General features: G+C 34.6%; 1 protein-coding gene across 1 annotated transcript; it reads right to left on the bottom strand.

The window, feature by feature from the left end:
• Positions 1-8,220: 8,220 nt before the first annotated feature.
• Positions 8,221-12,221, bottom strand: LOC113305353. The gene is made up of 4 exons (XM_026554408.1): positions 12,140-12,221; positions 9,969-11,369; positions 9,627-9,875; positions 8,221-9,497 (listed from the first exon to the last, which is right to left on the bottom strand). Exons 1-4 carry the CDS (start codon positions 12,219-12,221, stop codon positions 8,221-8,223), a joined length of 3,009 nt encoding a protein of 1,002 aa, XP_026410193.1.
• Between the last annotated feature and the right edge of the window lie 273 nt (positions 12,222-12,494).

Below are 12,494 nucleotides of genomic sequence, written 5' to 3' on the forward strand. Positions count from 1 at the left end.
TGAGTTGTCTGGTGAAGTGTAAATCTCTTCATATTTATAGTGTATGGCAGGACTCTTTTTCAATGGTCAATTCTCGATGCAGTCTACTAGTGACATTAATTTTTGCATGCGCGTGCTCTCTGATGTAGTGCTCAATTAGACTAGGAAGTTTCAAGCTGAATCAAAGTCATTCCCCAGATACTTTTATTAGCGGCAACTACCCAACAATATCCTCTTCTGAATCTAAGTCATTCCCCAGATACTTTTAGAAGCGGCAACTACCGCAACAATATCCTCTTGCGCGCCTCTTTAGGTTTTCCCATGCAGTGTAGGATTTGTAGATTGTACCCCGTTTTTTAGGTTCTCAGGCCATAATGTTATTTCCCCTTATGCACCTAACGGTGTTTACTAACGACACAATAGATGGAGTAATAGTACTTGATAGTGATTGTGTCAAACGACTGCACGAGTATGCGTCCAGCTCTTTTTGTCCACTAGAGTCTTGATCATCGGAGTTTCGGGGATATTAGGTCCATTTTCTGACTGTAGTTTATGGAACATTTCAAATGTCAACATATGAGCTAGTATTTCAACTTTATTTTCTGGAAAATTCGTTACTACCTATCGCCAGAACCATGTTTTAATTTTTACTTGTAGCGTGAACAACCTACAGATTGTAGAGAATCCAGCCACCATAGTGCTTCGTCTAAGGACTAAGGTTCACCATACATGAAGGTCAAACGACATGGGAAATTGGGATGAGCTGAAGTATCATGAATAGACATAATTATAAAGTTTTGATTACTCTTCCAAGCCACATAAATACCACAACTTCTGCCTGTCACAGAACAAGCTTCAACAACGCATATCCTAAAGTCTCATTTTCTTTCTAATGACATTTCAAGTGCATTTGGCTTCACAAAGGAAAATAGCATACAGATTTAAAGTTTTGCTTACTCTGCTTAATTCAGTCATAAGTCCTTTCTAGTGCATTTGGCTTGACAGACCGAGTTTTTGGACTCCACAAAAATCATGTCCTCACACCAAAACCATAAACAGGACTCCCTATATTTTTCTATCTGACGGGGCCTACACTTTGTGTGTAGGTAGATTTTGCGTCGTTCAAAAACTCGGTTCATGAAGAACCACTGGGCATTTACATTCGAACTAGGAATTTGCAAATCCTCTAAAGAGTACACGTGTTTTTAATAGGAAAGAAAAATTAATTTAACTACTTAAAAAGACTACACAACCAGTATTTCTCCAGCTGGCAAGAGTTCTTAACCAAAGAGATAAATCATGACCCTAAAAAATTGAGCTATGCCTGAGTTACAAGGGTTCCAACTTCCAAATTCGAACTGGAAAATGGTAACGTCAAGGTCTATGCCTAAGTAACCCTCTCTCTATATATAGTAGAAAAATCAAGCAACTTGTATGCCTTTCAACGACCTAGCTAGAAGTAGGTTTTGACTGACCAAAACTCGATCAATTCATCGTTACCTCTATATTCTCTATATAAAAATAGAGTCTTTTTTGAACGTTGTGGTTAATCGGAGTTTCTGGTCGATTCTGGCCCCACCATAATATCTTTTTTTTATAATTTTATAATATATTTAGTTCACAATATATTTTTGGCCAATCACAATAAACAACTAAAATAATTAAATATAATAAAATCTAATACATTGTCAAAAATATTTTAAAAAAAACCGGCCATATTTAATCCTAACAATTTAATTCACAAACAAAATAAACAAAAAAAAAATTACGCACAAAACTAAAATAAAATTACATAAAAGAAACATATCGTTGACCATGATTTCATCATAAAAATATAAAAAGAAAAATGTCCAATTACAGTTTTTGATAATTAAACTAATCCTAATTACAATTCCAAGCTATTAATTAATATTAACACTAACTCTAACTATGATTACATTTACAATTCGAAAGAACTAAAAATACTTTGATCAAAGTTTATGAATCAATATACATAGAGTTGTGAATGCTTACTGGAGCAACGCGTGCTACTCCTTTCACAAAAAACTCGATCATTAATCCTGTCCAATAGTTCAAAATATAAAACCGTCGATTAAAAACATGGAAGTAGCATAACATGATTTAAGCAAAACTAAAAACGAGGAACCAAAAAACCTTAATTAAAAGCTATAATCAACAAAAATGAATATCGGCTTCAACATTATTTTTCTTAATATTGTCATTTCATAAAAGATAAAAAAAAATAAAAGCAGTTTCTTTTTTTAACCGCATAGAAGATACTCAATAATTTTTTTGGAAAAATAACTCAACAAATAAATATAGTTTTCCAAAAATAATGTTTATTTAATTATTTATCTTATAGGAAAATATGCTAAAAATATTGTGTACGAGTAAGAAAAATATATTATTATTTATGAGGTAAATTCAAGTAATAGAAAAACAAAATACAGTTAGCCAAAAATATAAAAATCCTAGATATTCTTAGATATCAAATAGTATTATTTTCAAACAAAATCTTTTTATTTATGAAAAAGTTTTTCTTTGTATTAGTGATTGGAGCATAAGCCACTCCCCATCTTCCTCGCCGCTTCTCTTTTCTAGTGGCAGCATCGTTTTTTTTTAATCCCGATTTGTTGTATTGTTGTCTAATCAACAAACTATTGGGGTTTTGCAGGCATCCTCGAAATCGTTAGCGCTGCAAATGCTATGTGAATGGGATGGCCAATAGATATTCACATGAAACGTTATTTCAATAGGATTTATAATAGATTTTCGCACGGAAGAAATTGGTTTGGTAATCTCTTTCTCTATAAAATCTTGGCATATGTATTTTTTTCTCTAAATAAACGACCCACGGTGAGAGATCCATACCCCTCAGTAAAATTTTATTTATTATTTTTATTATTATTTTCTTTTCGCCCTCTCTAAAACAACAGAATTGCAGTATTTTTTTTTCTAAAGCAGGAATCGCATAGTTGAGGGAAAAAGAGAAACCTATATAGAAAAGTTTTTCCATATAATATGAATAGAGACAAAGCAAGTTGAATTTCCACCAAAGGAGGCAAGACATTTAAAAGTATATTTCTTGTGTTTATATTTATCAAGTAAAGTTAATTTGGTGATTAGTAATTTAATTCTTCTTAAATTGAATTTGAGTTATTTTGATAGAATGCAGACGATGAAGTGGTTTCTTCTTCTTAAATTGAATTTGAGTTATTTTGATAGAATGCAGACGATGCAGTGGTTTCTTTTTTGGTTTAGTTTAAAATCTAAACAAAAAATCCCTAATTTTTTTTCTTTCTAAAAACAGAGTTTTTTTTTTAAAGCATGACGGAACTTTTATTATTGTATTTTTAGCGATTTTGTTACAAAATAAGCAGATTTTATTCTGTTTTTAAACATAATTATATTATTTTTATATTTTCTAGAACTAACTATCCAAAATAGGATTTATTAATTAGGTAAAACTATATTTTGATGTATTCGGGAATAGATGCTCCGTGATCTTTTCCTGATACCTATATAAAACGGCCAAGCACACACAGACACACGATTCCCCACCTTACTGTTATGGCGCCGCTATTCACTTCTGATGGTTTCTTTGTTTGTAGGGTTTTGTGTTTTACTACGTAGAATATGTTGCAATGCGTTATTTCCTATTCCCTCTCTAATGATTGTCTTGGTGTGGAGAAATTGGTAAAGCTCTTCTTCTCTTTAGTATAACGATAAATGTTGATGCATCATAAACTATTGTTGTTGTGGAATCTTTATGTATTCAAATTTATGTATAGGCGTACATGAATATCAAGCTGTTGTTGTAAAGAAGTTTAGCTGTTTTTGGTCAAATAACTCTTTCACTCGAAAATACCAGGATCACAGCCGTTATTGTGCTCACGGTTCGTACCATCATAATCTACGCCCTATTCTTAAAAAAGCTGTGTTTAAATCTCATTGAGAGGCAATCCCAATGGTTCCAGCCACATGTTAAATATACGTCTTATCCCTGAATGATATTTCCGGTATCAACTACGTCGTTAAGTTAGTTTTTAATAATATTTTTCTTAATATTGTCCCAGCCGCTAAAAAATAGAAGGAATAAAGCATAAGCTTTACTCCTGGACGTGTAGGATATTTTTCGTTATTTGAAATATTGCACTAACTAAATGTGGCTACCAAAATTACACTGGATATCCAATACTTTAAAGATTGGATAGCTTTTAAGTATCGGTAATGTTTCTTAAATAAAGTTTTTTTGCATGAAATTTTCGCCATAAGCTCTCAATCGAGCAGACGCCAAACCTAGCTTGCATTTCTCTTGCTAGGTTTTTTCTTCTATTTATAGCAATTTTGTTTGCATGTGCATTGGTTTACCATTGGGTGCGGCAGTGGAAGTTCCTACTTCTTTTTAGACTTTGTGATGGTAATAATGTTGTAACTGTAATAACAAAGTTGCGGTTACGGGTGGTCATGGCTCATTAGAAACTTTGTAATGGTAATAATAAATCACAATAGAAATAAAATATTGAAATCCTTCAATTCGGTATTTTTGGGATTTTTCTTTTTTTGTTTTGTTTTGTTTTGTTTTGTTTTGCCGTTGGTTGACACCAATTTTCTTTATATCTAACTCTCTAAATTCACTTTTATGATTGGCGTAACATAGGATGGTGAAATCACATTATACAAGACTCCGTGCATGGATGAGGTAATACATCAAAACCCTTATTTTAGGGAATTAGGTTTTTTTTTTTCGATTTTAGTCTTTTTATTTCATTTTTATTGTTCGTATGGTGTACGAAGTTAGAAAATATAGGATTGCCATAAATGGATGCGTTGATAAATTTTATTTTTCTTCTTTTCATATAATGTATTTTGCGATTTATGTGGTTTTTTTTTTTTAACCCTCCTACACTTTATTTGTTGTTTTGTACGTTGCTTTGTTTGGTGGTCAAATTGGAAAAGTACATAGTGAACTTCTCTATTTTGGTTTATAATTTTGTTTTATAAGTTGGTGTAGGTCCTGTGGGATATGGAAAGTCTTTTAGTTACCGACTCTCATGCATATAAGCAATATGCGACCCAGAAACGTGAAATAACAAATTGTACTGTTTTCACAATCCTTTAGTTACTGATTTCATGCATATAAGCAGATGTTTGAGTTTAGAAAATCTTTTCTGGTGCATATAAGGAAAAAACATACTGCTCAATGCAGTTGCTTGGAATCATGTTTTACTTTGTAGATGATGTATAATGCTGATATATTAGCAAATTTTTCTCGAGTTTTTTTCTTTTTTGAAGCATATTTCTTTTTGTTGTTAAAAAAAATTGTAACTATGAAAATTTGAAATATTCTAATGCAAAGAAACTTCACAAGATGAACCAGGACCAACACTTCTTTTCCTAATCCTTTTAAATCCTTTTAAACCAAGCTTCAACAAATGCATTCATTTGAATTTGCACAGAATCTTAGAAATTTATTGAATGACGCTAGATCATGCGGAATGCCTTAAATATAAACTAATAGTTAACTCATGTATCAATACTAAAGGGACTTCACAAATTTTTTGTATTAAGAATTAGAGAAATAGAAATGTTGCAATGTCACGATAAAGGACCTCGGACTCGAAGAGTTACTAGCTTGCATGTTCTCGAGCTAAATTATAATAAGATCTCAGTTATAAGCCACGTTTTTTTTTCTTGTTTGGATTCAGTCGGGTATGATTTTATTTCGTTCAGTGCTTACTGTAGTCTGATGAATATTTAAAGACTTATAAACTTAGTCCAGTCTTTGGCCCCATTAGTTTTATCCATTAGCCTTTCTCACCATTAGTCTTTAATTATAACCGATTTTCAATTCTCTTTTAGTTATGTCAAGCATTTGGGATCCGATCATCATCACCATGAGCGTATTGTAGCTTGAGGAATTTTTAATTTGGAGGTCTTGCTCATTACCGGTTAGTTCTTTATATACCCCGATAAATTCGGTTTCTCGCAACTACGCAAAATTATTGCGCGCACTGGATCAGTAACATAAGTAAAATGAATGACTCTTATTCGTGCAGTAGATAATATATGGAGCTTACATTTCTTCTTTCACGTTGAACTATAAAAGAACAATGACTCCTATTCGTGTTTGTTGTGATGTTTTTCTCAATGTGAAATTTACTTGGAGGTGAGATTTCATAAGTTATATATGGCCGTAAAGAATGCTTTACGACCATATCTGATTTAGTGTTTTTTGGTTCATTTTATTTTCTTACACACCTACACTTTTTTGGTTGATTTTTTTATGTGTAGGAAGAGTATCATAGTCGTACTATCTTACTAACTGATTTGTAGCAATTTTTATGATATTCTTTCGTAACAAGCGCGTCCAATATTTCGTAAGTAAAGAAATAGTCCCGTGCATCGCACGGGTGAGAAACTAGTATGTAGAACAGAGTAGACTTTACATGGTTTTGCTTCTCGACTTTCCAAACTAAGTCTTAATGGACCGAGCTAAAAACCACAAAAAAACCGTTAAGACACATAACTGTCGGGCCCACTGGGGACCACAAATCTAAAGATTATGTGAAAAGCGGTTTTATTGCGCGGTCCGTGTTTTTTTTTTAATCAAAGGCCTTCAAAAAGGCTAATGGTCCCCCTCAACTGTTGGTGTGAGCCAAGCAGGAGGCACAGACTAGTACATGGAGGATTTCTTACGTTTTTCCCATTGAGCTAGCTCATGAGCAACAGAATTACAAATTCTAGGTTGAAAGCTAAAAATACAAGCAGATATCTTAGAAGAATACAACTTAATGTCTTTAACTATCGCATCCGTACTAGGATCACCATCAAAAAGTCCAGAAGAGAATTGTTCCACCAGTTTCTTTGTGTCGCTTTCTATGATGATATGAGTCATCTTCTGTTCCACTGCTGTCTTTAGAATTCCCCAGATAGCTCTAGCTTCCGCTTCTTTGCAGACGAGACTTCAAACACCATAGCAGCACAGAAAGAGGCTTTACTTGTGAAATATCTCATCACATAACCTGCACCATTATCTCTAGTAATGTCATCAAAGGCTCCATTTGTATTATATTTTATCCAACCAAACGATGGGGGCATCCATCTGTCACTTAGAACTACAAGGGTAGTAGTAGTAGTAGTAACTACAGGGATAGTTTTCCTAGTGAGTAACATAGCTCTAGCTCTTTCTAAAACAGAAGTATGATTTTCAGATAATTTTTGAAAAATCAGGTTGTTTATACTAGTCCAAAGAGACCAAAGGATGGCAACAAAGAGACCTTGAAAATCATCGGGCAATCTGGAATTTTGTTCCAGAAGCCAATACATAAGCCAATGATGAAAATTTTTCTGAGAAAATAAAGAAGTGTTTATGCAGAAACTGGATAAAAACCAGACCTTAGAAGCAAAAGGACACAAAACCAAAGCATGCATGATGTTTTCATGAGGATCCTTGCACTTTGCACATTCAACAGAGTGCATAGGCATTTTAGTGTGAAGGACAGTTCTAGCAGGTAAAGAATTTTTAGCAGCTTTCCAAATGAATAATTGAATTCTGTAAGGAAATATAATTTTCCAAATATGCAACCAAAGATTTTTACAGGGAGAGGGTTTGATGCCTCTGAGTCCCAAGTAGGCAGATTTTGAAGAAAATTTACCATTCTTCGAAAGATCCCAAGCTCTCCTATCAGGAGTGCAAAGTTGGCTTAAGGGAATAGTGACAATCTTCTTAACAGAAGCATCATCAAAGTGGGTGTTAAGTCTGGACACATTCCAGGTTCTAGTATTCTCATCAATGAAATAATCAACTTTGATACTAATGTCAGGTAGGACAAGAGGGTTGGGGGTTGCAGAACCCAAAGATGGAATCCATTTATCACACCAAGGGTCAATAAATTTTCCATCTCCAACAATCCAGGAAATAAAAGGTTTTATCTACTCTTTTATAGCATGTAAGCACTTCCAGGTCCAAGAACACTTATCAGGACACTTAGCATTCAGAAAATCAGTTTTAGGAAAGTATCTAGATTTTAAAATCTTAGCTAACATGCAATCAGGATTTTCGATAATTTTCCAGACATTGTTGGATAACATAGCTAGATTGTTTATTTCAGCCTTTCTAAATCCCAAACCACCTTTAGATTTAGGAGATCAAAGAGTATCCCAACCCAAAAGATGAAGTTTCCTATCTTTTGGGTCCAGAGTCTCTCCCCACCAGAATTTACAAAGGTGAGCATCCATTTATCTACAAAGGTGTTTTGGGATTAAGAAAGCCCCCATCTGAAATAAAGGAATGACTTGACCAATGTGTTTGACCAAAGTAGTTATAGCAGCCTGAGAAAGGAGCTTGTGCAGCCAGACAATGATTTTCGCATCCACAACTTGGAGAATACCCATATGGGTTTGGATTTTTGAAGCCTGGAAAACAGTTGGAGTCCCAAAATATTTCTCCCCTAAATCTCTGCTTTGAATATCCAGAATGTTAGCCAAAAGGGCCTTCCTATGTTCAGGAATTCTTCTACTGAGTAAAATACCAGATTTATCAAAATTAACTTCCTTCCTAGAAGCTAGGAAGTATTTTTGAAGGTAGTATTTTATAGCAGTGAAATTTTCTATGGTAGCAGAAGTAAACAGAAGAGAATCATCAGCAAATAGGAGATGAGTCATCTCAGGGGCATTTTTAAAAACTTTGATATCACTAAGGGTATCTTTCCTTTGAAGATTATCTATATAATAGGAAAGAGCCTCAGAACAGATAATATGGAGGTATGGGGATAGAGGGTCCCCTTGCCTTAGACCTCTTTCAAGTTGGAAAAAATTAGTAGGACTACCATTTAAAAGAAAAGAATAAGAGACTGTAAAAACACATTGGTTTATGAGTTTAATCCAATTTTCCGCTAGACCCATTTTTCTCAAAACTTTTTCAAGGAAAGACCACTCTAATTTATCATAAGCTTTAGACACGTCAAGTTTAATGGCAGCAGTACCCTCAACTTTGTCATTATGATTGACAGAATATATGGCTTCATTAGCTAGAATAATATTATCTGAAATGCTCCTCTTTGGTATGAAGGCACTTTGGTTTTGGGATATGATATTGTTCATAAAGGGTTTTAACCTGTTAGCTAGAGTTTTAGATAGGATTTTGTAAATTAAGTTACGGAGTCCTATGGGTCTATACTGGATAACCAACTTAGCTAAAGGGACTTTAGGGATAAGAGCAATGTTGGTATGGTTAAACACTTTAGCAGTATGCCCTGTTCTGAAGCAGGTTTGGGTCATATCAACAACAGCTTCTCCAACAATATCCCAATTTTTTTGATAAAATAAGCCTGTAAAACGATCTGGTCCAGGGGCTTTTTTCCCTTCCATTTGAAAGACAACATTTTTAATTTCCTCAGCTGTGAGAGGTAGGTTTAAAGTATCATTATCATCATCAGAGAATTTAACAGGAAAATCATTCAAAATTTCATCTTGAAAATGTTGTGGTTGAGAAGAGTAAAGATTTTTGAAATAATCTATGAAAGAATTCCCAATACTATCTCTATCAGTTAGAATAGTATTAGAGGAATCCTTGATCCAACTGATAGCATTTCTTTTTCTCCTGAAGAGAGTGATTCTACAGAAATAGAGTGTGTTTCTGTCACCTTCCGTAAGCCATACCTCTCTAGACTTTTCTTTCCAATAAAATTCTTCCAGAATGTAAAGATACTCTAGTCTGGATTTAAGTCTAGCAGTAGTACTAGTATCAGTAGGATCAGAAATCTGTAAATCTAACAACTCTTTCCTAATGGTAGATATATCAGTTTGAATATTACCAAAAGAAGATTTGTTCCAATCTCTAAGACCTTTTTTAGTACTAAGAAGCTTATTTCTTAGTTTGTAGGCTGGAGACCCTATAACATTAACAGATCAAGAATTAGCTATAATGTCCCAGCAGGTTGGATCCTCAATCCACATAGCCATGAAATGGAAAGGTCTAGGCATACAAATATCCTCATAGTTAAATCCTATATGCATGGGGCAATGATCAGAAGAATCCTTAGGAAGGTTATTAACACAAAATTTGGGACAAAGGTATTCAGCAATTTGGTTTATAAAGTATTTGTCTAACCTTTCAAGAATTAAATCAGGACCTTGTTGCATATTGGACCAAATGAATCTAGGACCAGAAAAAACAGGATCATGCAAGTTAAAAGCAGAACAGAAGTTTCTAATATGCTCAAAATCAGAATCATTAACTTCAAGGCCCCCATTTTTATCTTCAGTTCCTAGAAGAGTGTTAAAATCTCCAATAAAGAAAACAAGATCATCTATAGGAGCATTAGGTCGTAGGCATTGTTGTTCCCAAAAAGAAGGTCTTAAGCTACTATTAGGTTCTCCATAAACAAAGTGAATATGGAATATTTTTTTTGAGTGTATGATGTCAGTTGAAGTCACATAGATACCCCTCAAGCTGGATGAGATTACATTCAGGTGAATTTCCTTTTTCCAAGCCAAAACCAGACCACCACTTCTACCCAAAATAGGGATATTGAAGGTGCAGGGGAAACCCATATTTTTAAGTTTCCTAGCCGCCATATCTTTACCAATTTTAGTCTCGGAGAGAAGGATGATATCAGGGTTAACATTCCTACATAGCAGACTAAATTCTTTATTTGCAGATTTTTTTCCAAGGCCTCTAATGTTGCAAGCTACTATGTTGATGTTGTTGATAGGAAATTGATTTAAAGTAGAATTGATATTATCAAAATAAGGATTTGAGGTTATTGAGTTTACCTGAGTGGTAGAATCAGATCCACCACCAAGAGAAGTACTGGTACCATCACCACTCTGAGAAGTATGTTGGGATGAATCGAGACTAGAACTAGCAGCATTGAGAAGAGAGTTGTCGCGAACATCATTGTTGCTTGGGGGATTGTCAGCAGGTACGTTATAGTTTCCAAACGAGTTGAACATTGGTTGGGTATTGAGAGAACATGTTGAAAGGTCAATGGCTGGTAAATCCCCCAATTTGGTAATTGGAGGACACAGTTGAGCATAATCAGGTTCAGTAGATGTTTTTTCTTCAGGGATAACCACTATGCTTGCCAAACTAGAATTAGCTCTAGTACATTTCCTTAAATCATCCCTGGGGTTAATTTTCCTTTTGAGATTTGCTAGATCATCTTGTTCAGCTGAGTTAACTGATCCTCTAGTGATGATTGGGTTGGTATTTGGGATTGCAGCAGTTTTGAAACTTCTTGATGAGTTAGTGGTACGAATCGGACCACTAGGGGTTGGCTCAATACCAGAAATAGAGGCACCAACAGTAACATTTTGATTGGTAACTTGTTTGAGAACAATTGGCAGGCCATTCTCCAACTGAGTCAAATGTTGCTGGACATGACCTACATCAAAGATCTTCAGGGTAGTGGATCTGTTAACAAAAGGCCCATCTGAAAAGTGTTTATTAAGCTCTTCTGGATAGTGTTTTCCATTCTTTGATCAATAAATTTTGCTTTTCCTTTATTGCACACACTAGTACAAACCTTCACATAGGCCACGTTTTTTGGTTTACAGCCTAGCCACGTTTTGGGTTATTTGCGTGGCTACTGGTCATCAACATAACTATAGCCACGTTTTGTGTTACCTTGTAGCCATAGTGCACTATTTCGTCATGGGTTTAATCATAAACCCATCAACTGTATCCATAGGGAATTATTTGGCCATAGTTTTCAGTCTAATCCCATCACATGTAGTCGTAGATGAGAATACAACCACATTTAAGAATTATATATGTGTCAAATGTATAGGATGACAATAGACACAATTATCGAACCGTGACGAAAAGATATTTATTTAGCCACTTTTTATTTATGTGTCCATAGTACATGTTTTTTTTTTTAAATTTACATGTTAGACACGGACACATTTTTAAAAAAACATGACAAAGGATTAACATATCGTTCCTTTGACATCTGACTTAGGTTGCAACTCCGGTTTTAACCCCAAACGCACCAAATCCAATATGGCCTTTAATCCATCTTTTCTATTCCCATTGTGCAGCAACGTTCCAACAAGACTTTGGCCCACATTCTTTTCAACGTGCATGCAGTCAATACAATGTTGGACATCATTATAACGCCAATATATAAGTAGTCGATGTCATATATTGTACCTGCTCCAGTAAGTGGTTTCCCTACTTCCTCTTCCTCAACTGAACAGTCGACTTCCTTTGATATTTTTCTGATGCGCTTCATCTTTCCACCTTTTCCAGGTTTAGCCTGCACGTCTTCCAATTGAGTATTGTTCCCCTTATTTCCCCATGGATTCTTTTCCAGGGTTTGTTTGAGGTTTTGGAGAATATTCCATGATATATTACCTATGAATGGTTAGATCCATCGTTCTAACGAAGTTTTCGAGTTATAGTAATCAACTCCCGGCCAGGTTTCGAGCTCGGAGACACTTTCTCGAAGTCGACATAAAAGGGTTTGTTCGAGGTTTCGGAGAATATTTCATGAAATATTACCTAT

This window comes from Papaver somniferum, chromosome 8 (assembly GCF_003573695.1).
Source record: "Papaver somniferum cultivar HN1 chromosome 8, ASM357369v1, whole genome shotgun sequence".
Lineage (NCBI taxonomy): Eukaryota > Viridiplantae > Streptophyta > Magnoliopsida > Ranunculales > Papaveraceae > Papaver > Papaver somniferum.

Bases quoted from the DNA above. Each gene is read 5' to 3' on its own strand.
- LOC113305353 (XM_026554408.1), bottom strand. From the start codon at position 12,221: ATGAAGCGCATCAGAAAAATATCAAAGGAAGTCGACTGTTCAGTTGAG. The intron at 9,876-9,968 runs GTATGCCTAGAC...TTAATGTTATAG, and splicing joins ATTTAACTATGAGGATATTT to GGTCTCCAGCCTACAAACTA. The intron at 9,498-9,626 runs GTGACAGAAACA...ATTCTTTCATAG, and splicing joins AGAGGTATGGCTTACGGAAG to ATTATTTCAAAAATCTTTAC.